The sequence below is a fragment of the Rhopilema esculentum genome, chromosome 12 (assembly GCF_057945365.1).
Source record: "Rhopilema esculentum isolate cy_ngs chromosome 12, ASM5794536v1, whole genome shotgun sequence".
NCBI classification, from domain to species: Eukaryota; Metazoa; Cnidaria; class Scyphozoa; order Rhizostomeae; family Rhizostomatidae; genus Rhopilema; species Rhopilema esculentum.
In genome coordinates, this window is record NC_142826.1 from 5,064,254 (window position 1) to 5,087,587 (window position 23,334).

Below are 23,334 nucleotides of genomic sequence, written 5' to 3' on the forward strand. Positions count from 1 at the left end.
CAGCATACACTTGGATGTTACATTCTTTTACAATTCTTGCTAAATCATTAATATGAATAAGGAACACTAGAGACTCCAAAATTGAACCCTGAAGTACTCCACAGGCGAGAAAATGGAATAGCCTATGCATCATTTACGGAAATTACCTCTTTTGCGTTAAGAAACATTCTGGTTGTCTGAAAAAGGTTCATAAGGTTCCTTGATCGTAATAATGAAATGTTTAACACAAAAAAGCAATTTTTTGTAAATGATGCCTATTCCATTTCCCGCCCTTTTTATTGTTCACGAATTGCGTCAGCTTTCACAAGGCCGTAGCAGTGAACATCAGTGGACGTGAGCTTCTCATCGATCCTCAAGTCTTTAAAATTAATATAGAAAGTACTTGAGTGCAAAATAAACTGTACAATTTTGGCAATTCTTTGAGAAGGAAGGGCTGAAATTTCTCTTAGTGGAAATTAGCGTTTTATTCCGTCAGTCACACAAGCCTCAATGCTGACATGTAAAGATCAGAACAGTAATTTACAAAGGTGAGTTCATATTTGATAATTGTGTCGATTAAACGCTTTTTAAGGTTGAAAAACTGTGATAATTCTGTATTCCCCCCCCCCCTTATTATTAAAAGGGTTTGGAAGGGACAATTCCAAACCTTCGTAAAAAATTATCGCGGAAAAATTTTTACTGACTGCAACGGTATTTTTTTATAAATTTATCAAATAATAAGTTTTTCAAAAATAATTTTGGTTATCTTTTACTGCATCGTACACGTTTATTTTTTGTGGGTAATTGTAAAAACGTGCAAAATAGACCTAAATCTAGCTGCGAGGCACGTTTGTTGTCATATTCTTGAGTTCTGATTGGTTAACTGGCTATGGAGAATTTTGGTCGCTTAGCCAATCAAAGATTTGGAACCTATGCTTTCGAATGCATATGTAATTACTGCATCTTGAGACTTGAGAACCTGATCCCGCTTAGGCAGGATTTGAAAACAAAGTCTGGCAAATATTGCGTGGCATGTTTGATAGTACTAAATCAATCAAGGACTCCGAACTTTCGTCGATCCTCGTTCAGGTAGTGACTTGTTGATGGAAACCAAAATTTGCAATTATGGATTTTAACCTCGTTTGGTAAACTATGCCTAATTTTGGACGGGGACGTGCCATTTTGGTTCAAATTTTGGACCCATAATTCCGCAAATGTCTGAAAAAATGTGTCACATAATTCCGCAAACATGATCAAAACTATAACCATAATTTGGCAGAGCAAATGAAATTTTTAAAGCACATAAAAGTCATCAATCAAATTTTGCATGTCCTATGCCCCAAAATCTCAATATTACACATATTTCACACTTTCATTTCTAACTGGACATTCATTTTGTTAATGCTAAATCTCCCTTCTAATAATTTTGCAATACTTCCCCAAAATGGTACCCATAATTCTGCATGTTTCTTCAAATGGTACCCATAGTTCCGCACAAATTTCAAAAACTGATACCGATAATTCCCTACTTTTCAGAAAAAAGGTACCTCTAAATAATGGCATGTCCCCGTACCTTCAAACATGTTAAGGTACCCCCCCTCCCCCCATCCCACGGTTTTAACGACTACCCCGAGAGTAAACGGGGCCTTATATTCGCTTTACTGTAATCACAATCGTAGTTCCCTAGCAACAAAGTTTCTTTGTTCTCGGAACAGACATTAAAAAGCATTTTCTCGAATCCGTCCCTGATACTTCAGGAAGATAGCCCATGTTGTCCAGTGGACGGTGTAAATTCCCAACCAAAATGGGTTTTGAATTTGTTAGCAGTATTTCTGACCTTAATTAAAACAGAAATAAACGTCTGGATTGATATCAATTCGCAGAAAATGTAGAAATTTTTACTTGTAACAAACTACCCATCCCGTGTAGCCTTACTTGATCAATGTTCTCAGCAAAACGCATAGATAACTTTCGCGGTTAATTATATAGAGCATCTGCCACTAGAGTTCTGCCCAAATGTACCACATTAAATACCAAACTCTAGAAGACTAATCATAGAGGAAACGTTTTTCCGTGGCTTTTTCATATATGCGAGCGTACATGACTCGCAACTGAGCACTCGCATATAACAGCTCCAGAAGATAGGTCTTGTTGCATGTTTATGACGTGCAGTAGCTGAATGCGACGAATGCAACACATGCAACCAGGATATGAGTCGCGTGAGTTCTAGAAATGACGTGCAGAGTCAACATGATAGGATACGCAGTACAGATGCAAAATGAATGCCATAATGCAGTGTTTTGCTGTCGTCAAGGCGTCACAAGAAGTAAAGATCTGAATCGTTTAGCACCCCCGTTTTCGTTCAAACGTGACACGCAATATAATAACAATTGCCCAAGTTTCCGGCCTTGTGCTTATGACCAGAAGCAACAGATATGATAACATGGAAACCAAAGTGCCACAAGCGTCGGCGGGTTCCACACAACAGACACAATCAACATGACTGGTACAAACACAAGGAAACCAGGTTTTAGTGTTGTGCAGTGAAGTTCTAAAGATCCTTCTCAGGAATAAAACACGTGTATTTCGTGAATGATAAGAAATGAATTCAAAAATATACTCTAAAACGGACACACGTGAACAATACATGCTGCGATAGGGAAAAGCTTTAACAAAACATACACTAATCATTCTTTTCTGACCGAAGTATATCTTGATCCTGAGATAGAGTGGTGTCAGTGTTTAGAGATTCTTCAGTTTGCTCATTACTTTCAACTTCATCAATAAAGGTTTCTTCATCTTTGACTACCTGAGTCTTTTGCTGTGAAAGGAAATTACAACAATTAAATTTGAAATATGTTGAAGACAATTATCACCATTCAGTTAATATCTAATGAAATACTCTATTTTTATTCACAATTAACTGAAAGGCAACCAACAGATACTAAAGCTCCTTAAGCCATCTGTGAATCAAAATCGGCCATTTAATAAGCGTGTCACCACTCACATGCTTATTCACTGATTGGTCAAAGGTTCATTGACAGATGGCTTAAGCAGAAACTGAACTGGTCCCACGGTCAACAACCCACGGTCAACAACCCACGGTCAACAACCCACGGTCAACAATCCACGGTCAACAACCCACGGTCAACAACCAGGAGGAAAACCAAAGAAAAATAGAAACTAAAATGCCACAAGTTTTTCACATCTTTACCCTGTTGTCTGGAAGAACGAAAAAGACTTCTCTGGGCTCAGCTGTTTACCATTGGAATAGTGAAAGAAAAAGACAAAATCATAAAAACACGCGTGACATCATATAACCAAAAGCAAAATAAAAAATAAAAAAACCCAAGGGCCAATAATTATCAAAGCAAAAACTGAATTTCAAGGTAAAGGAAGAAAAAGATGAAACAAAAATGATTTAAAAATGATTGGATGTTTACAAGTTGGTTCAAAACATAACACAACAAAGCTGATAAGTCTTCTGGAGGAAACCTGTAAGGCTATTATTATTAAAGCAGATCAGCGTGAAATTGAAAAACAATTTACAAATATTAGTTATCTTTTTTATCTAAAAATTGTAAAAAAGACAATTTTTTACCTTAAAAAAAGTTTTCATGGCAAAAACTAACAAAATACTGATATCAAAAATAGAATTTGGAAATTTGGAATAGAATTTGGTTCGATTTGGAAAAATGTTATAACTTGCCTGTTTAAGCAGACTAACGTCAAAAGGAACCTCTCGCCCTGACGCTGTTAAAAAGTTTGCAAGCTTTGTTAAGAAATAAGTTGTCATTGCTGAATCTGTTTCTCGCTTCTCTTCATACAGCTTTAATGCTGAATCGGCGTCATTTGAAGCAACTAGAAGTGAAATGACGGACTGTTAGGAAGGTGAAGATGATTTACCTTTGAGACTTCAATCAACTAAACTATCAACTAAGCAACTAAAGGAGTTAACAAGATAAAGAGCAACAAATGTTTTTCAAAAAAAGAATATGATATCCACTGAATGAAGGGAAACATTTTCGTCTCAAAACAAAAAAAGGCATAAATACCACCTTATAGCTGCAGGGTCTAAAATGGTTTTAGGGCTTTATTGTAATAAATACATACATACATACATCAGAAACTGCAAAATCACTAGAAGCAACATATACTTTGATATTAATGATTCTTCTTGCTACTTGTCTCCTGTTCTAGGATGCTAAGACTTCTCTTAACTCAAGCAAGCAATTTCATGTAAATTACTGTCTCTCCCTTTTAACCTTTCTACTGATTGTTTTCATTCATATTAAATTTTCAGACTTTCACTCCACATTTAGGCAGTGCTGTTAAAACATCATTTATTTAACAATAGGAAATCATAAATACTCAATTGCCTTAAATACAATAGAAACAGCATAAATTGACATCTCAGATTTTAGCAAACAATACGACACTTTTAGATCTGTTGAAACGAAATCTTGTTCAACTCAAATGGATTTTGGTTAATTTAAATATTCCATTGAAATGTTGAAAAAGGCTTACTGTATGAATTCAAAATGGCAAGATCCATCAAAAAGTAATTGAGACTGTTTTCCTTCAAGAAATTCTTCACTTTCAGGAGAAATTCAATCTGTGTAAGAGAATGTTTCAGTAAATAAAGGAAATTAAAAAATCCTCTCATAGATTAAAGGTGATGATACTTGCAAAAGCACATATCGTTCAAATTATTCGTTCAAAAATATTGTTCACGTGTACAAAATGCGAATAATTTCCTAAGGTAACCTGGAAGACATTCAACCAAGCTTTGACGTGTATGCCTGGCTACTTCTGATCAGCCCTCATCAGCGGGCTTAGTGTTACATTAATGTAGATCTGTGTCTATCAAATATAACTTGCCGCATTATAAGTATTTAAAGTTTAACCTGGTATGACAACATAACAAGCTAGTTCAGCTTTCTACCTTTTGCTGTCCTTTAGTACTGTAGTATTTTCGAAATTTCAATTACAAAACAAAAGACCATGTCGTATTGAGTAGATCTAATTCTGAAAAAACTGGAAACATGGCCACATATGGGGAAGCCTCCGCTTTGATAAGTCGAAATATATTTACAAAGTACGAGTAATTTAAAAGTTTTTTAAAAGGGAATAAATATTACCAAGAAAGGCTTATTGTAAATCACGACTTATATCATTATGATAGTTTCAGTCTCCTGTTCTGTTTAGAAAAAAATGAGACAATGAAGAGAAGCATGGTAGAAATAGATAATTTCAAACAAAACTCACATCTCTGTATGTTCCTCCTAGAGCAGCCATGATTAGTCTCTGAGTTAAACGAAAATCAACCTAAAAATAGAGACAAGATGCTTGCTTATATAAAAACATGGAAGGTTAATGAAAGGAAAGAACGCGGAGAAAACACAAAAGCCTACACAGAATGGCATAACATGAAAAAAAATGAAAGTGTGTAGCTCTCCCAAGACCAATGGGCGAATATTCTCAGTCACTTCTTTGAGCAAACAACAACAAAATGATTGGTTTGGGTATAGTAACCGAAATTCCAATTAAGAAATATTTAAGGCTTCACATTACAAATCATAAATAAGGCTTAACGATTTAATTAGAAATTCAAAAGAGTAAAAACTAAAAATAATAACGCAAAGAAAATGCGATTCATAATCAAAAGAGCTGTTTGCATTAGATGCTTTATGCTTATTTCCTTTTTTCATTATTTTGAATTCATTAACATCTTCGTCAAAAGTATATTGCAGAAACATTGCAAGATGTTTTTATGTTTTTATACAACCTATTTAAAGTTGAAATAGGAGCACAAACCTTGTTTACAATGTCTTTAGCAGCAGAAAAATTATTGTCTTTCAGATAACTCATTAATAGAACATGTTTTAGTCTTTGCTCCGCCCATTCATCGATATTTCTTTTTCGAACCAAAGCAATGGCTGTAAAAAGTCAGAAAGAAAAGCCTTAGAAAGCATGAAAACTGCTTACATCATGTACCAAAAGCAACCACATGCTTACATCATAATCTATTTAACATGGCGAAATATAAAAGGCAGGTAGATTAAGTGTATTAGGGCTTCGTCACCTCTTTCACAACTTTCTACATCAGTTCTTTCAAAAAAGTCAGTGACAAGACTCAGTAGAATGTTTGTGCTTGGAAGCCGTTCTACATCTTGAATTTCTTCTACAACTTCCAAAGCTTTGTGAGGCTCATTTCTGTGACGAAAGCGAAGATCTTCAATTAATAAATTTCAAATAAATAAATTGAGTTGATAATTTAGCTGGAAAGTCATCATGATAAATATATTTATTGAGTTAGATACATCGATATCATAAATGGGAGGGTCCAAAGCGTCTTCAGTCTGGGGAATCGTTACTAAAAATATACTTTAAAAAGTATCAAAAAGTAGGTGAAAATGCGTCACCTTCGAAGAAACGTCTTGACAACTTCAGAATACGTGATGCGATTTGGGGTAAGACCAAAATCCTTTAGTTCTTTGACCAGTTCAAGAACGCGATCAATATTTCCTAAAAAGTGATCAAAAATCAGCAAGGATCAACTATATAGATAAATATCAACTATATAGATAAAAATAAAATGTCGACAAATAAAAACCAAAGTCTAAAGATTTACTGATCGTCTGTTCATGATGATGCTGTATCATTCTTTCTTGCTCTGCCTAGCAAGCTCTACCCTGTAAGTGTAAACTGACAAACTGCATAAGATGCTGTTTGAAAGAAGTAATAAAACATTGAGATATACTTTATTGAGCATTATCTAGTCCGATGGACACAAATTAACACAACAGAAAAATAAATAAAGGTTACCCATTTGTTTGTGACAACCAATAAGTTGATTAAACGTAAATAGAGAAATTAAGTTCTTGTTGCTTGAATCCTTCATTTCCTGGAAAATTTTCTCAGCCTCTGAAAAAAGACAATGCGGCTTTGATTTAGATCACTGGCTGAAAATACTCTTTAACTCTTTGCAACACTTAATATAAAGACAATTAGTTTCACCAAGGACTATAGAGAAAATTGGCGAAAAACCAAAAAGTAAGTTTAAAGAGGCTAAAACCAACCCTCAGGCTTTCCTTGTTTGGCAAACATCCTGATATATTCATTGTATACAGAATACTTTCTATATTCAACACCAAGTCCAAACAATCTAAAAAACAAAATATCGTCAAACTCAAAAAGACTTACATCGGCAAGGTAGAGATATTCACAATATTCACGCAAATTTAAAAATATTCTTTTTATAACATTAGGTATTCTAAAGGCAAATTTTTAGCTAGAACATACTCGCAGGTCAAGCCTTCTTGGTGTTTCCAATACTTACTTGACAAGAAAAAATCTTTCCTTGAACATTACAAAAATACTTTTTGCAAATTAAAGACTGTCGTAGTTAAATACTGTTAAGCAGACAATATTAAGTCTACATATTAATCGTCACATTTATCAGGCTCTTAGCAGTCTTACTATTCACAAAGTATTCTTAACAAGAAAATTTATTGTTATCTGATAAGAAGGCCAATAAAAACTATGTTCTAAGAGAAAAACTAATTGGTGCCAAATTTACTTACTTTTTTACTTCCTCCGCCTCTTCGTATTTGCCAACACTGGTGTAGGCTACTAAGGTCTGTGAAACAGACAATCCAAGTGGTCTGCAATGAGAGAAACATATGCAAATCTATTTACCAATACAATCTATTAGAAAATTGTCTTTTTAGGACTTGGTCTACGGCAATAGCTATTATTGGCTGCCCCTCCTGCCTTCTAGAAATTGTAAGCCTAATGCTGCTTTTCGCTGTTGCCCGCCCCCCACAAATGTTCCTTCTCTCGGCCCCGTTATTGCATTCTTGATACACTTATGGGTAGCTCCAACCAGAATTTAAGGCAGTACCACCCCACCCTCTGATAACTGTAATAAAAACTGCCAAACCTGTAATTGATATACTTGCGAAAGTACTTTCCCGGATGGTCGATAAGTGGCCTCGCACCAACGATCTCATGCAAAGGAGACAAAAATCCTAACCACGATGAAAACATCTTAAATCAAGCTGCATAGAGAACGATAACAAAACTACTAACCGGTAGTTATGCTCTCGCATTTCTTCATACAATGAAATAACTTTCTTTGCATACTGAGGAACAAAGCAGTAAGAATTAATCAACATCTACTTATACTTGCGAAAGTACTTTGTAAATTTACCATTTGTAAAAATAAGTTTTAATAAAAGAAAACGTATGTGAGTTTTAAAACCAAAGTTGTTCTAATTTCTTTGATTCTGATAATCTGGAAATTCTCGGGAACATAATGACAAAAAATCTGCTAGTCGCTCGTTTCCTTGAAACATTTGAAACAAGTTCTCTCCCGAAAAAGCAATCCTCTATCAATGTCTCCTTGTTCAATAAACGCCCATGGGCTGCCTAACCACAGGAAGTAAGTGGATAATGCAATTAAAGTGGTAAAGGATAAACAAAGATAAAATGTAAAATGTATTGTCGTGTGTTAAAATTAATTTACCTGAAAATTTGGTTCATCTGATGATTTCCCTTTGCCATCGTCTTTTCCGTACGCAATAAGCAACGCGTTATACTGAGCTTCGGTGGGCTCTTGTTTGCCCTGAAACAGACACACTTACAAATTAAAGGTAATAAAAAGAAAGCAAGAAACTTTCGAAGAGCCTTCTCTCCGTCACATTAATACTTGTACAATCCAAAGGCACATGGCACTCCGTTCACTGGCAAAACTCACAGGCAAGCACATTATACAAATAAACATTCAGAGTTATAGAAGCAAAGCTTGATGAACAATATTCCACAAAATTTTAACTTTCTTATTCTTGCAGGAACATTTTAGTAAGGACATGTTGTTTCCCTGAACAAAAATGTTTTATTCATGACTAAATGCTTTTTTTTATTCCAGGAAAAGTTAACTTGCATTAACACTCAACGAATATTCAAATTGGTCTGTTCAAATATATACTTTCTCAATTAGGAAATTTTTCTGCATACATACTTTCGCCATTAAATAATGCTTCTGTATATATACATTTAACAATTAACAAAGATAACCACCCTTTCATAATAGTATTGATAACGCACCTTTAACTTATCATAGCAAAATTGAGCTGCTGCACTATTGCCAATTAATGATGACATCTACAAAAAATTTTATTCTTAAGAACACATGAAAACATCTCTTAAAGGTTGAAATCTCTGGGTTGCTTGGTCGTGACGTCATTTTTAATGGAGAAAAAGACACATTAGTAGCAGTATAATTTCAGGTGGCTGGAGCATCATGTCTGCAAAGACTGGAGGCCAAAAAAGAGAAGTAAGATAAGAATCTGTTAAGTCTCAAATATGACGGCAAGTGTAGCGATGTTTTTTCATACATCTCCAAAAATTTTTAAGTTCAGCTACCTATATAGAGGTGCGAAAGCTTCTAGAAACCTACCTTCAGCATGATGAAATACTGAGCCTCGTTTGGTTCAATACCCTGTGCTTTCATAATATTTACCACCTTTGAATGGAAATGGTTGCGCATTTTCAATGAGGTCATTTAAGCGAAGATAAAATATTTATTAGGAATAATGTATACTTTAATATATTTTCAAACAAGGAATAATATACTTAATACAGCGCAGCCTCAACTTTACCGGACACATTCTAATAACACCCCTCCCCCCCCCCCCAAATGGACAAATACTTCAGCCGAAAAATTCTTCACACCGCTCAAGATGCCATACAAAAGAACCTGTCATGTTTCCGTGCTATTTGCAAAAGAATCTGAAGGAAAGGGACACCTCATTTAAACAGAAAGTATCCGCCGCTTTTGTAAATTTCATTGTAATAAGCGATATGGTAAGAAAGCAAACATGTTTACTACATGTAAACATGGCAAACATATAAAGATGTTTACTAATTGTTACTTTTTATCTACACCAGAATCATTATCGAACTGCTAAATGCTATATCGAGCTGATGAATAATGAAACAGGACTGCTAAAATAAAACAGACACAGAGTCGCTTACAGTTACCTTTGATTCGCAGTATTCTCAAATTTTACAATGAAAAACATAGAAGAAAACGGCAACCAAAACTTGCCTAAAACAGCCTACCAAAGTCTCCTCGGTGACGTTTCTGGGGGCAATGGGAGGGGCTACTGGGATGCCAAAATTAAAAATCTTGAGAATAAAGTTTGATTAGGTGTGAATTTTTACACTCAAACAAATAAACCTAAACCTAAACGAATGCTGATCTTACCTCAAAGAATTCATCCCTCATTGAATTTTTGAAGAAGGTATTGAGCAGTACTGTGTAGCAGTATGTATTCAGTCCTCTCACCGCATTCTACAAAGAACCAGTCTAATGTTATCATCCAAAACCAAATCACTCTTCCAGTTACAAATGCCAGAATAACTACAAAAGTAAAACTCTAAATACACGTGGAAAATAGAACAACTGTGTGACATACCCCTTTAATCAGAGCCTGAAATATTCTGTAGGCATCTTTGGCTTTCTCTTCATCATCAACATTGAATTGCTCGAGAATCTTCGACATTACCCAGCCTGCATTTGGATAAAAATTGATCTCAGATCTCCAAACCTTTTTTAGCCCTTTTGGCTCTACAGGTTTTTTAAAGAGTATGCATACAAACAAGATAAAATAAGGAACTAAGATATTCTAACTAAAACCTGGAACCACTTAAACATGATAAAAAAGGAAGAGCAACGGCTCATTCGCCTCGGCAAGGCTTGCTCTTGTCAAAGATGGTCTTGTTTCGAACAACAAAGTTCGTTTGGCCGAAAATCGGGATGCGAAAAGGGAGGTAAATCGAGGGGTTTTAGTTAGACTATATTAGTTCCTTATTTTATCTTGATAGAAATAAAGTAGAAAAGACATAATGTCATTTCTATTTCGAAAATATCTTGTGCCCACCCTATCTAGCTGGATGGCCAGCGAAACTTATCTTCACTTAAATCCAAATGATGGAGTAACTTTGAGGTTTATTTGTGAGAAATGACTGTCAAAAAGCCACTTACCAAGTCTGTACAGGTTCTTCTGATCAAGAGCTATTATAGCCTGTCGAGAAAAAAACAGGGGTTTGTGTAGCTTAAAATAAGTCTAAAAAAGAAAACAATATAAAAGTTACAGAAAAGCAAATCTTGTAAAATAACAAACAGATACTTACCTTAGGAGTTTCCTCGGCATCAAATGTCCTGAAATAGAAAAACAGATTACATCAAGTCCTGAACGCAAAAATTAAAAACTTAGCCTAAAGCTATATCGCAATGATAGCTATTGCAATAACAAGATAATACTCACTACACCAAAAAATATCAAGGCAGTATTGAGAAGTTGAAAATTTCAAATTTTTCGTCTTTTCTTACCTAATTAAGAATTCAGTTACTTTTTCTACTCCTTCCTTCGTCCCCACCATTCCAATCTGGATTCTTGGCACTGGAAATAAACAAAATCTATGAATGACAAAAATTACATGAAATAAGCAGCAGGGTTTGGATATAACAGTGGAGGGTGTTTAAAAGCAAAGGAAAAACATTTCGAATCATAACGAGCATCGTGGTTAGAACAGTGCTTTTGTTCGTAAAAAAAGTGCCTTATGCTTCTAAAAACAGTGAGTAGATAGTCAAACTTATGCATTTATAAAACTTTCTAGAGAGTATAGTACGTAAAATAGATGTGACTAAACAATGCAGTTCAGCAAAAAAATGAAAAAATACAATAATAAAAATGAGCTTGGTTTTTGCTTTTTGTACGATGAATATGTACGATGAATATGGATGATAAATATGGGCGATGAGTCTCTACAGTGAATATGTACTATGAATATGGACGATTAATATGGACGATGAATATGGACGATAAATATGGACGATGAGTCTCTACAGTGAATATGTACTATGAATATGCGAAATTGTCTACTTACGAATGTCAATAAAAGCTTGGATGCTGTTTCCGTTAAAAACAACGTCAAGACTCTCCGTAGCTGCCTTCCAAGACAATCTAACTTTTTTGGCCTAATACAAACCAAAGGAAGCGCCTTTTAAGGTGCGTCCAAGCAAGAAAGAAAAGAGAGATCTGCAAAACCCCGTTCATTTATAGAAATGCTGAAAGTCACATCAACAAGGTCATTTTCACTACAACTGCTTAGATAATCCAGCATATTTAAAGAGAAGGGCAAATACAATTCAAAAAGAACACGGTAAAAGAACACTCTTTTAAAAATGGAAAACGGTAACAGAAAGCCGCAAGAATAAATACAATGGGGCAATAATTCGAAAGGATGAGTATACACAAAGCAAATATTAGGAATAGCAAGCTGAAATTCTAAGTAAACTTGCCTTGGCTATGTCCATCAGCTTAGCAATTCTACCATTTTTATCGTTTCTAAAGCCTTTAGCTGCAAAGTCCAATCTAAAAAATGATAAAAGGGAATTGAAAATTTCTTACAAACTGGAAAGAGTGTAAGAGCGAGCGGTTTATTGTTTGCTGGAAAAATTATATCAAGCCCTGAATAAAATTTTCACCTCAAAAAGTGCTAAGTATTAAAATATTCTAGCATACAAATTAAATGGTACACTGCAAGAAAACATATTCTTCGCTAAAGTTGTTCTGAAAATTCTCTGTAGGAGCTTGCTTTTGTTCTTAAATAAATTGAAACTCATAATTTATCCGATACAATGACACGCATACAGATAAAATTATGACAATAGCAATTGGTATTGGAGGTCACGTAAATGACTATAGCTAATAACGCTAACTAACCAAAAACCGCTAACTTCCCAACCAGGTCAAAATAAAGTAATAGCTGTCAAAACATGACATTCCTGTCTTATGATATGAAAGTAGAGTTGAAATAAACTAAATGGCAAGCCAAAAACAACCTTGTTGAGATCTGATGAAATCAATAGACAATAAGTTAGAAAATGATCATATACAAAAATAACAGCAAAACTCACGCAAATGGGTCAATTTTTACGCTGTTCTTATCCATGTAGTTTAGAAGTTCAAATATTCCTACAAAATTTGTTGCATTTTATTAAACATATCAAAATGTGTTCTACTGGTTAAATACCATGAAGATGTTAAAAAATCTAGACAATCATCACACAGTATGGCAAAACACATTTTCAAAATCTCACGTTGCATTTCGTTTATCTATACCGGTATTTTATAAATTATTGGTAGCCGTTAAACTTTGGCTAACGTACAAGGAGCACTCTAACTAAACGGGGGCGCCTCTTCGTTTCACACCCCTCTATTTGCAACATAACCCGTTCTTATTAGGCCATGTGTCTTTTACATTCATCCATTCCTTGTTTTGTTAACAATATTCTGTTACAACAACAGTTAACAGGATAGTAAAACAGTAAGCTTTGTGGAAACGTAAATGTTTTAAGAACTTTTAGATTGGGATCAACGTCAAATAATAACAAAAAATCAGTTATCGTCAAGTTACAATCGCAGTCAAATTGACTATTACAGTAACTGGTACTGCTGTTTCAATTGCTTCATATGGTAAAGTACACCTATGCAGCAATTTATAAAGAAAGGGTAAAGAAGCTTTAAAGAAAATAAGTAGCTACCATCAATATCTTCTTTCTCAGCTAACTGTACAAGCATCGGATATACATAGTGAGTTTTGATTGGCCTTTCAGCTTCTTTTAACAAATCAAGCATCTGTACTGCATCAGCTTTAAAGAAAATTTTGATTCAACATAATGAGAAGACAACTCTATACTATATCTATTCACGTCTTTAATACAAACAAATGAAAGCATCAATGGAAAAATCTGTATAACATCTGGAGAGGGTGGCATTGGGCACTGAAGCTCCCTTTGGGGTCGGATTAGCTTAAACTTCGTGAGCACTATATGAAGGCATTGTTACGATAAAGTTGAATTTTGGCAAAATAAAAGTCAGAATCCATGAGGGTTGAGAGTGGGAAGGAAATACCTGTAGCTTTACGGCTATGGCAAAGATCCAAGACATCTTCAAGTGGCGTTCTGGTAAGGCCATGAGCTTCCAAAACCTTCATTGCTCGGATAAGCTCATTCAATGACTGAAATGATGGACATAACCTTAGAGACCAGCGTCGAAAAATCTTTCTCCTACTTTTCAGCTATACTGAAAATACATTTTTTCCTATATAAATAAAGAAAAACTTGCCAAAAGAGTGTTGGCCTGACAACAGTTTAAGTTCAGCACCAGTGACGGATCCAGCTTACGGCATTTATCTCTTATTAAGTTTAGATCGACTATCCTTAGCCTTTCATCAAAACTGCATGATAGATTAATACGCACGATGCCACACTGGTAGACAAAAAATAGCCCTTACATAGGTTGTAAAATGGAAAATAATAATCGCCAACACATAGGGAAAACAAATTTTGACCCTATTCAACTCTATTTTAATCAAGTAATATATAAAATTTTGTACAAATTTTTTGAAACGTAACACCTCAAAAATACTCTAACAAGCTATTTTATAAAATAGCACAAGAAGCAACTAACAGGCTGAGGAGGCAAATGGTTGAAAAGACTTTTAGAAGCATCCACAAGAAGTGATTTTTGGCGATTGAGATTCAGTGGTGACTTAGTTTTCCAGAAGGGATGGTCATGATATTGAGTACCGCCATTATTGAGCAAAAAAGTTATAGAGGAAAACATTTTCGAATAAATATACCGTTGCAGAAAATAATAAAACACTGAATGAACGGCCAATAAAAAGGCATCCAAACTGAAGTAAGTCTGTACCTTTTGGGTTCTTGCCATGCGATAGACAAACAAATTCAACGGAGTGAATTCATCTTGACGAAGTAGATCTGACGTGAGCCACAATTCATTGTTTTTTGCAAGAATAGCAGCACTTTCATAATCACCCCGTGTAATTAATCGCTGGAGAAAGTAGCGCATTTCTATAAAGGACGAAACAGATTTTAGATGTTTTTTAATTGCATCACTGAATTTCAAATTACTAGATAAATGCCTGAAGAATGAGAGCAAAACACATATACTAAATATCCCTTCACATCGTCGGAAAATTTTTTTATTAGATAAATAAAAAAACGTATACTTGTTCATAGCAGCTAAATTGCAGACTTGAAGCAAAAATATTCTCACCCATCTCAACCGGGGCCTTGTGTTTTATTCTCTTCAAACCCTGAAATACATAATACAAAACAAAATGCAACTTGATTCTAAATTTAAAAAAATCTTTTTGGCAAAAGTTTACTTTTCAACCAAGTATATTTTTGCCAATTCAAAATACCAATAAGTGCCCATGTTTAAACACCGTTGAAACAAAAATATACACCATTACCATTAAACGAAAATGCTAAGTTCTAAAACAGTGGCAAAAACTAGGAACTGGCAAGCCCTTTGCACGCGCAGATTGCAAGGCATCAATGGCTTTAAAATAAGCATTCATTATAAAACATACCGTTATAGGATTAATTCTGCAGGGTCTGCTCACACGACGAAGAATGAGCGTTGTATAAAAACTTACTTTCTCTGGAAGCCTCGTTGATAATGCTCAACGACAAAGGCCATCCGAAGCGTCTTGTTGTGTTGGTTGAAGAAAACTCACATAAAGTCATGCATGATGCATCATGTAAACACATAAACATGAATGGATATCAACAATGCTGTATACACCAACACTTAATCCATTTTACAAGTTAGCTTTAAATCTAAACCGTAAGCATTTTATCATTACCTCTGGTAACAAAGACGAATACCCATTTCGACAGAATGAATCTAACATATTCATGTACAATAATGCGTTGGACCTCACGCCTTTTTCGTGCATTTCCTCAAAAACCTGAAAAGTAATATGACACTATGCATAAGGAATATCAAATTACCCAACACCTATTTAAAACTTCAAGTTAGTGTCTTAAAAATAAAAAAGAAGGAAATTTTCAAAAATCAGATGAAAGAGCATTAAAATTAAATACCTTGTCGATGCCTTGCATATCTCCATGGGAAGCATACCCAGCAATCAAGGCAGTGTATGAGTCTACTTGTGGCAAGATGTTGTGTTCTCTGCAAATGAATTTGGGCTGTCATTTGAAAGTGCATAAAAACGAAGAAGGAATAATCTCCTTTATAGGCAGGTTTTGTCTCTGTGCACAAAGGGGGGCATAAACAGAAAGACATACATACCCAAGGGGGGGGGGGGTGAGGCACAAAAGATAGCTGACATTAATATCTTAGCACTTGATCAAACCAGTAGAGACTAACACCTAGACAATAAAGACTGAGATACATTAAAAATGTACATCAATGCATTTAAATAAAGTCTCTACCCTTATGTAATTGCTTTTTTATGAAGAAAATCAAATTATACATGTAACAATCAGTTCTGTACTAGGCTTAGCTTTTAACTTTCATTCACAATTATCTTCAGCTTCACTTTTATTAGTTTCGCCTTCAATTATCAACCTACCTCATTGTTTCAAAGATTTTATGTGCACCTTCCATATTGCTAAAACAGAAAAAAACAACAATTTAATGATTGTATTAAAATCATTGCCTTTTATCACACTTTTAGGCTCAAACGGTGCTTGCCTGTCTATTTGCACAAGTGTAAACATTTTTATCCAAAATGTCAGATTTCAAGATGTGTATTTCAAGATTCAACTGTGACCCTATTCATGTTACCTTAAATGGCTCAAGAGGTTGGTATGTCACCACATAATTTAGAACAACAGCAAACAAGGAGCTTTTTCTTAGCACTTAAAATTTTTCATAGGAGCCCTATTTCAAAACAATCAAATCTGCTTTTAGAGTTGGTCTAATTATATTCTTTTTGCAAAGCAAATTTGAGAAAACTTCTTGTTATCAAAAACCCCACCTTTTGAGGTACTAATAAATTATAGCAAGTAACATTTAAAATGAAAACAATACAAAAGTAACAGCAGAAAACTGATTCAAAACGATGCAAATCAGTCTCTGGAGCTTAACTTACTTGTTTTTACTGTATCCAGTTATTAGAGAAGTGTATATTGCTTCAGATAGTGGGATTTCTTGCTTTGTCATAAAATCAATAACTCTCCTGAATAAATCAAATATTAACAAATCTTTAAAACACCTTGAAAAAAGACAAAAATAAAATTCCCTGCCAACAAATGCTCTTAATAAGTCTAATACTTAATATCCAAATGAGTGAAATGATTTGTAGCAAGATTCAACATAATTCTGCACAGAAATCAATAGTGTTTCAAGCTTAACAAGCTGTTGTACAAAAACATGTCTCATATCAATTAAAAGGTTGTTCAGGCTTACAGATCCTGGCTTCTCTAAGAATGTTTTTGGACATACAGGAATAAAAAGCAAATGTCATTGAATCTTAAATCACTCATAGACTTGTGCGTGCCAATTATCTATATTACGCAACGCCTTTCTAGAGTATTTTCATAACAGTGGTTCCAGCTCAAAGCACTTTCTCACTGGATCCATCAATGATATCGGTAGCTAATTCTCTTTTCAAGTGAGTTAGAAAAACATACCCTCTTTCACAGACGTCTTTCTCAGATAATAAAAAGTATCATTAGGCAGGGCTTTTGTTTCAACACCAGGAAGTTGTTTAATAGGCATCCAACAAAAGGAGATGAGAGAATCTTAAATCTCACTATCAAATTCATTTTGTTCAAAAACATAACATCATTAGCTCGGCTTTCCTACAGTGCCATGGCTGAAAAATTTCAAATATGTATGGTTTTTAACAGTGCAGCTTTTAAAAATGTTACCATATAGATAAAGTTGATACTCACAAGGCTCCAGATAGATCTCCATCTTGACAATAAGCTTGGACAATCAGTGAATATGTAAACTGTAGACATGGAAATGCAGCAAAGTTTTAATTCTAGAAATTTTCTTTTCTAGAAATTTTAATTTTCAAAACTTTTTCTTAAAGTCATAAGAGATGCAATTTAAAGACTATGTAAAAGTTACATCCACTGTAGTTTTACTGCATGTCTAAATCATATCAAATTTCAAATCATGATAATTCTGATTTTGAACCAAACAGAAAAATATGATGAAGAAAAATTGTGTTAGTAAACTTGAATGAAGAAAAATAAAATATGAAGCAATATAAAAATAGGTTTGACAGCTCTCCTTAAAATATAAATTTTTTGGATTTGGAAAGATTTACAGAAAAGTGTTGGATTCTTCATTTCATCCCATGGAGCTCTTTCAAGGCCATCATTAATTTCAAACTTACAAAATATAAAAAAAAACTTGTCAACTTGCAGTAATGTAATGCCTTTTACTTATAACTGAGTGTTCCATGGCTGTATTTTTAGAGATAGGACCCTAGAACAATCCTTTAAACATTGATTGGAAAAGAACTCACAGGTTCCATGTTTTTGAGCAAATAGCAATTTGTTTTCATTCACTGTAGTCCCTCCTTGTGTGTTAAACAACATTCTTGATAACATACACTGAAGCCAAAAAACCCTATTTGTAAAAATTGAAACACTAGATGCATACAGACCTTATCTGGTTGCACTTTGTTCTCCTGCATGTCAGCAAGAAATTCAAGAGGGGAGAATTGGTGTCTGTTTTGAATATAAACAGACAGCAGTGCATTGTAGTGTGTAGTTTCAAGAAGAACTCCTAAGAAAAAAGTAGCATACAATAACTTTCCAAACATGAAGTAAGTGCAAGTTACAAGTAGAAAAAGCACAATCTAATAAAAGTATAATAAAAAAATAATGGACATATTCTTCATCTTACATATCAGTCTTCATCATAACGAAATCATCATGTGTGTGGTTTACCACATGCATTATCTTTTTCATGTGTGATATTCACACTCTTACATTTCTCACTATTTCAGACCCTGTTTACACTGTCCCAATTAAAATTGGAGCCATGACAGTACAAAATTTGTTTGCTATTGTAGCAAGGTCAAAACTATTCTGGATGGCAGAACAAAATCATCTCAGTTCCAGAGTGCTAGTGTTAACTAAAGGAAAACCATTACTGTTTTTCATGATTCCAGACTTGCACGAAACAGTGTAAACAGGGTCTCAAGTTGCTAATATAGAGGATATGAAACCTCAAAAGCGACTGAAATTCCGTGCAGCTGTGCTTTTATTTCAACCTCAAAGGCAACATGCGGTACAGTTATTTCATTTTCTGTGAAGCTAAGTTTTTGATTTACAAAGAACATGAGTGCTAGAGTGTTTTTGCTGTGTATGTTTAGAGAAAATTTGATGTTACAGGACAACTATAAGGAAATAAAGATTGATACAGTGGTGCAGATAAAGGGGGGTGAGAGGGGGCAAGAAGCTACCTGGAAAGCTGATGTTTAGTTGGGAAAGTTATGATCACATCAGAAGTTTAACATGGTTGTCTATTTATATTTAAGTGTTACATTTTGAGAGAATTTGATAGCAGAATATGGTGATTTCTAATGTTTTTCTTGATCAGATTAACAATCATTTTCAATAAAGTATATATAGTACTTAAAAATTCTTTTTTCAGAGAAAAAGACAAGTATGATTGAGTAGTATGATTGAAAGATCAAGTAGCATGATTTATGACACTTGACCTTTGTGATGTTATGTCCAAATTTTTGAAAAAATAAAAGCTCTTGTCAGAAATTTTTGGTAGAAAATCTAAATTTCTGGCCCCTCCTTTGAATTTTCCTTTCTATGCCACTGGATTGATAATAGTCTTGATTGTCAAAAGATAATCTTTTTGTGCATCTATGCATCCCCTGCCGCATCACTGACAAAAAAGCTCATCTTCTTTCAAGCAATTTTATCAATATTTACCCTGATCACGGCAAAAACGGTAAGCAGAAGTTTTGGACACTACCTGCTGACCGCCATGGTTCTGGGGGAATTTGAACAGAGCAAAGCGATTAGCCTATTTAAACAAAACAATTTTTCAACTCGGTCATCACATCACAATAGCAAGACAAAATAGGCACTATTCAGAGAATTAGCAATGTGGCTCAGCTTATGAAAAACAAACCTTCCAATATTTCATTGAAGAAAATAATTTGTCAAAAACAATGGTCAAATATACAACTCATGGTTCCAATCAATTGCTCGCATTACTGGTGCCATGCCTGTGCTGATGCATGCGTGTGTGATCGCAGGCATTGAAACAAAACTGACATATATTAACAATTAGAATAGAACATTCATCCTTTACATGTTGTAAGTACCTTTGTCTTTCAACTTGCCCCAAAATTCAAGGGCAAGGGCTATTCTACTTTCTGGTGGCTCTTGCGACATCTTGTTTCCACAATTTCGGATGAACTGGTATGCAGTGACTGGAGTTACATTGACATCTGAAATCAGAACAAAGACAAGTCTTTAGATCTCAAGTTGCAGGTCAAACAGAAAAAAATATGCAAGCCCCTCAAAAAAGATAAGAAATTATTTTTATAGGACTATTAATGCTTGCAACCTTAAAATATTTCTTTATTAAAAAAGAGATGAAGTTATTCATTCATTTACTGTTATAATGAGAAAACATATCAGACCATCAAGAACCTTACTTTCTAGCTTACCTCAGTAGGGGAAACCCTACCTTCTGACATTCATTTTGACCATTTGGAAAAATTTTTGTGGCCTTTGTTCTGTTTCTGAAACATTTTTCTTTTCTAATGTTAAAAAAACAAGTAATACATTGCTTCCTGAGAGAGAAAAGGTCTGATTACCACCTGAATATCGGCCCACTATAAAAATGAAAGAATGCATAAAACAGGAGATTGGACTTTCATAAGCTTTTATATATGCCTAACACACAAACTATAAAATACATACGGTCTGGAGATTTTACTTTGAAAGCATAAAATGCTGTAAATACTGTAAATACTAACATTTAACTCTACCAGAACTTTTACTACAGCTCATCTTTGGTTCTTAACATTATACGAAGATAAAGAACAAGCTATTTATATTTATATGTATTTATAAATAGCTTAGAGTTGAAGAAAATTAAACAATATACATGTTTTATCTCTTCAAGCCTGTTTCGTGAATATCTCACTCTTTAGGATATGCTGACATACTTATATATTAAAGGTAATGTGTCCAGCTAAAGCAGGCGACTCTGCGGGGGTTTTTAGAAACATGTGATTTTTCACATCACCCCAGTCGTTACGGTGGTTCTGTTTATCTATCCTGCTGCGAGGTCAGCTTTTCATGTGAGCAGTTTTGCATCGCAAGAATACTAACCAATTGCAAACCGTTATTTTGTCCTTTTATATGGACATAGTACCTTTAATTTATATATACTGCATCCAGTTGGGCAATAGGCAATCAATCCTTTAAGAAAAGATACCACCTGTGCAATGTACATGAAATGGCAGGTTAAAAACTTGCTGCATATAAATATGTTGGGTATAGGTGTACCAAGACAACATTGCATGACAGTATTTAATGAGATTTTATGCAAAGATATCAATGTGTCTTAACTTGCCAGCATGGCTCTTTAAAAAATTTCCAAAACATACATAGGCATTACTTGTAAAGGCCTGCTTAGTTGCATCGTCATAATATCAGTTTTGTATTTAACACATTGTTTAAAATAACTCTAGGTGTATGCTATACTTTAAAATGGCTACACACAACAATATCTGCATTACCTGCATGCAACTAGCCCCGCGAGGAAGCTCTTTCTCTAAGAAATTTCCTAAAGAAATTCCCTACAGAGTTGCAATTTTCATTTTAATTGTCTATATTGTTATAATTATAAACTTTCAGCTATTTTGATGGAAATTTCATGCCATAGAATTTTTAAATTACCTGGACGGAGCTGCAGCTGCAAAACTTCTGTTTGAGGGGCAAATATTATATAATACCAAATAAGGTCTTTATTTTCGACCAAAAACTAAGGAAAACAATTACCTTGCTGTTCAAGAAGCGAGTTGAACTCTTTTCTCAATGAACTTGCATTTTGGAAGTCACTGCTACTGTAGTTTCTAAACTTTGCACCCTCAGGTACACCAGGATTTGATTTTTGGCCCATAAATTTAAATGAGGTTCGCGCATTTCTACCATTGCTCGTCCTCGTATCATAAGTACTTTCAGTGGATTCTCCGCTTCCATTTGCATCTTTAGCTTCACTTAAAGTTTCTTTTGTGCCGATAACTTCATATTTTACACTAGACAAAGATACGTAAGAATGACTACACCCGGGAATCAAGTTGTTTCTTCCAAGTTGGCTGATCGCCGGCCGCCGGCTGACCATTGCAGAGCTTTCTCGATAAAACAAGCATATTCGTCTGATTGAATTGTTTACCAAAGCAATTTTCCTTGAAGCAGAAAGCATCTTTAAAAATAATTTAGTTATAGTTCAAGTCCCTAACAAAGTTTTCTAAGCTTCGTCCATTCCTCGCCAAAGCCCAAATTTCTCGGACAGGATTTCTGCACAACACATGTCCAGAAAAAGCATTATTAAAACACCTCGATGTAGTGTACGTTTCAAGTTGAGGCTATTTAAATGATGTCATCAGCTATGGAGGAATTTAAATAAAATTGTACTAGGAATAAATAAAAGTTTCTTAATTAGCGACGTTACGAGCATAACCCGTTATCATTGCTACTATATTGCACAGCATGCAAGCTAGTATACTTATGGAATCATTATGTGGAGTAGACGAAGAATTTACCGCTGCTTATTTCGCTGGCGCACAGCGAAAAAAACACGATGTTGTTCATCTTAAGTAAAGTTGGGACAAGAAAGAGAATTCAGAAATAAAAACATTTTCACCTTTCCCATCCCAAGAAGCACAGCTTAAAAACAGACCTTTCGTGTAAGAAAATTGAAGATAAAAAAATTTTCATGCACTTTCTTGAGAACTTCAAGGAGATCCTCCGCTTATCCGCATGGTTTTTCATTTCCGTGCTCGAAATTTTGTGGCTCTGGCACCCAGGGTAAAGGTAGCCCAAATTGTATTGAATTCGATTTCTTGACAGGAAAGAGTGTGCAGTTTGAGCACTTCTCTTTATACCATTGGATAAACTTTTCAAATTTGTGGCGCGGGCCCTGTTAATAAGCACCCCCCCTCCGTCCCCAGACATACCCTTTTCCTGACATGTCAATTTTTACAATAAATGATTTCAGAGAAACTAGAAAAGATTAAGCATTTTCGAAATTTTTTTATGTCGATACTGACTTGCAAAATGCTTTGTTGATGATTGAAGTGAACTTGTTTCTAATGAAGTAGCGACTTTCAGCTATCTTTTTCCAGCCCCCATCCTCATTCAAGTCCTCCTTTGAATATGCCACAACTCAAAAACGTCTATTGCAGGCACCGCGGAGCGTTGAGAAAAGTGGGGGGTCTAAAAAA

General features: G+C 34.7%; 1 protein-coding gene across 1 annotated transcript; it reads right to left on the bottom strand.

The window, feature by feature from the left end:
- Positions 1 to 2,563: 2,563 nt before the first annotated feature.
- LOC135681134 (leucine-rich PPR motif-containing protein, mitochondrial) lies at positions 2,564 to 22,442 on the bottom strand. The gene is made up of 34 exons (XM_089111862.1): positions 21,890 to 22,442; positions 20,200 to 20,325; positions 18,514 to 18,635; positions 17,789 to 17,847; positions 16,984 to 17,070; positions 16,462 to 16,500; positions 15,971 to 16,058; positions 15,730 to 15,834; positions 15,135 to 15,174; positions 14,769 to 14,929; positions 13,968 to 14,073; positions 13,598 to 13,705; positions 12,971 to 13,028; positions 12,353 to 12,425; positions 11,938 to 12,028; positions 11,381 to 11,450; positions 11,182 to 11,209; positions 11,033 to 11,072; positions 10,464 to 10,558; positions 10,253 to 10,339; positions 9,443 to 9,508; positions 9,091 to 9,147; positions 8,510 to 8,608; positions 8,074 to 8,126; positions 7,566 to 7,646; positions 7,062 to 7,147; positions 6,808 to 6,906; positions 6,405 to 6,507; positions 6,065 to 6,195; positions 5,797 to 5,918; positions 5,248 to 5,307; positions 4,507 to 4,594; positions 3,689 to 3,840; positions 2,564 to 2,800 (listed from the first exon to the last, which is right to left on the bottom strand). The coding sequence occupies exons 1-34, from the start codon at positions 22,311 to 22,313 to the stop codon at positions 2,663 to 2,665; spliced, it is 3,342 nt and encodes a 1,113-aa protein (XP_088967988.1). The 5' UTR covers positions 22,314 to 22,442; the 3' UTR covers positions 2,564 to 2,662.
- Positions 22,443 to 23,334: the final 892 nt, after the last annotated feature.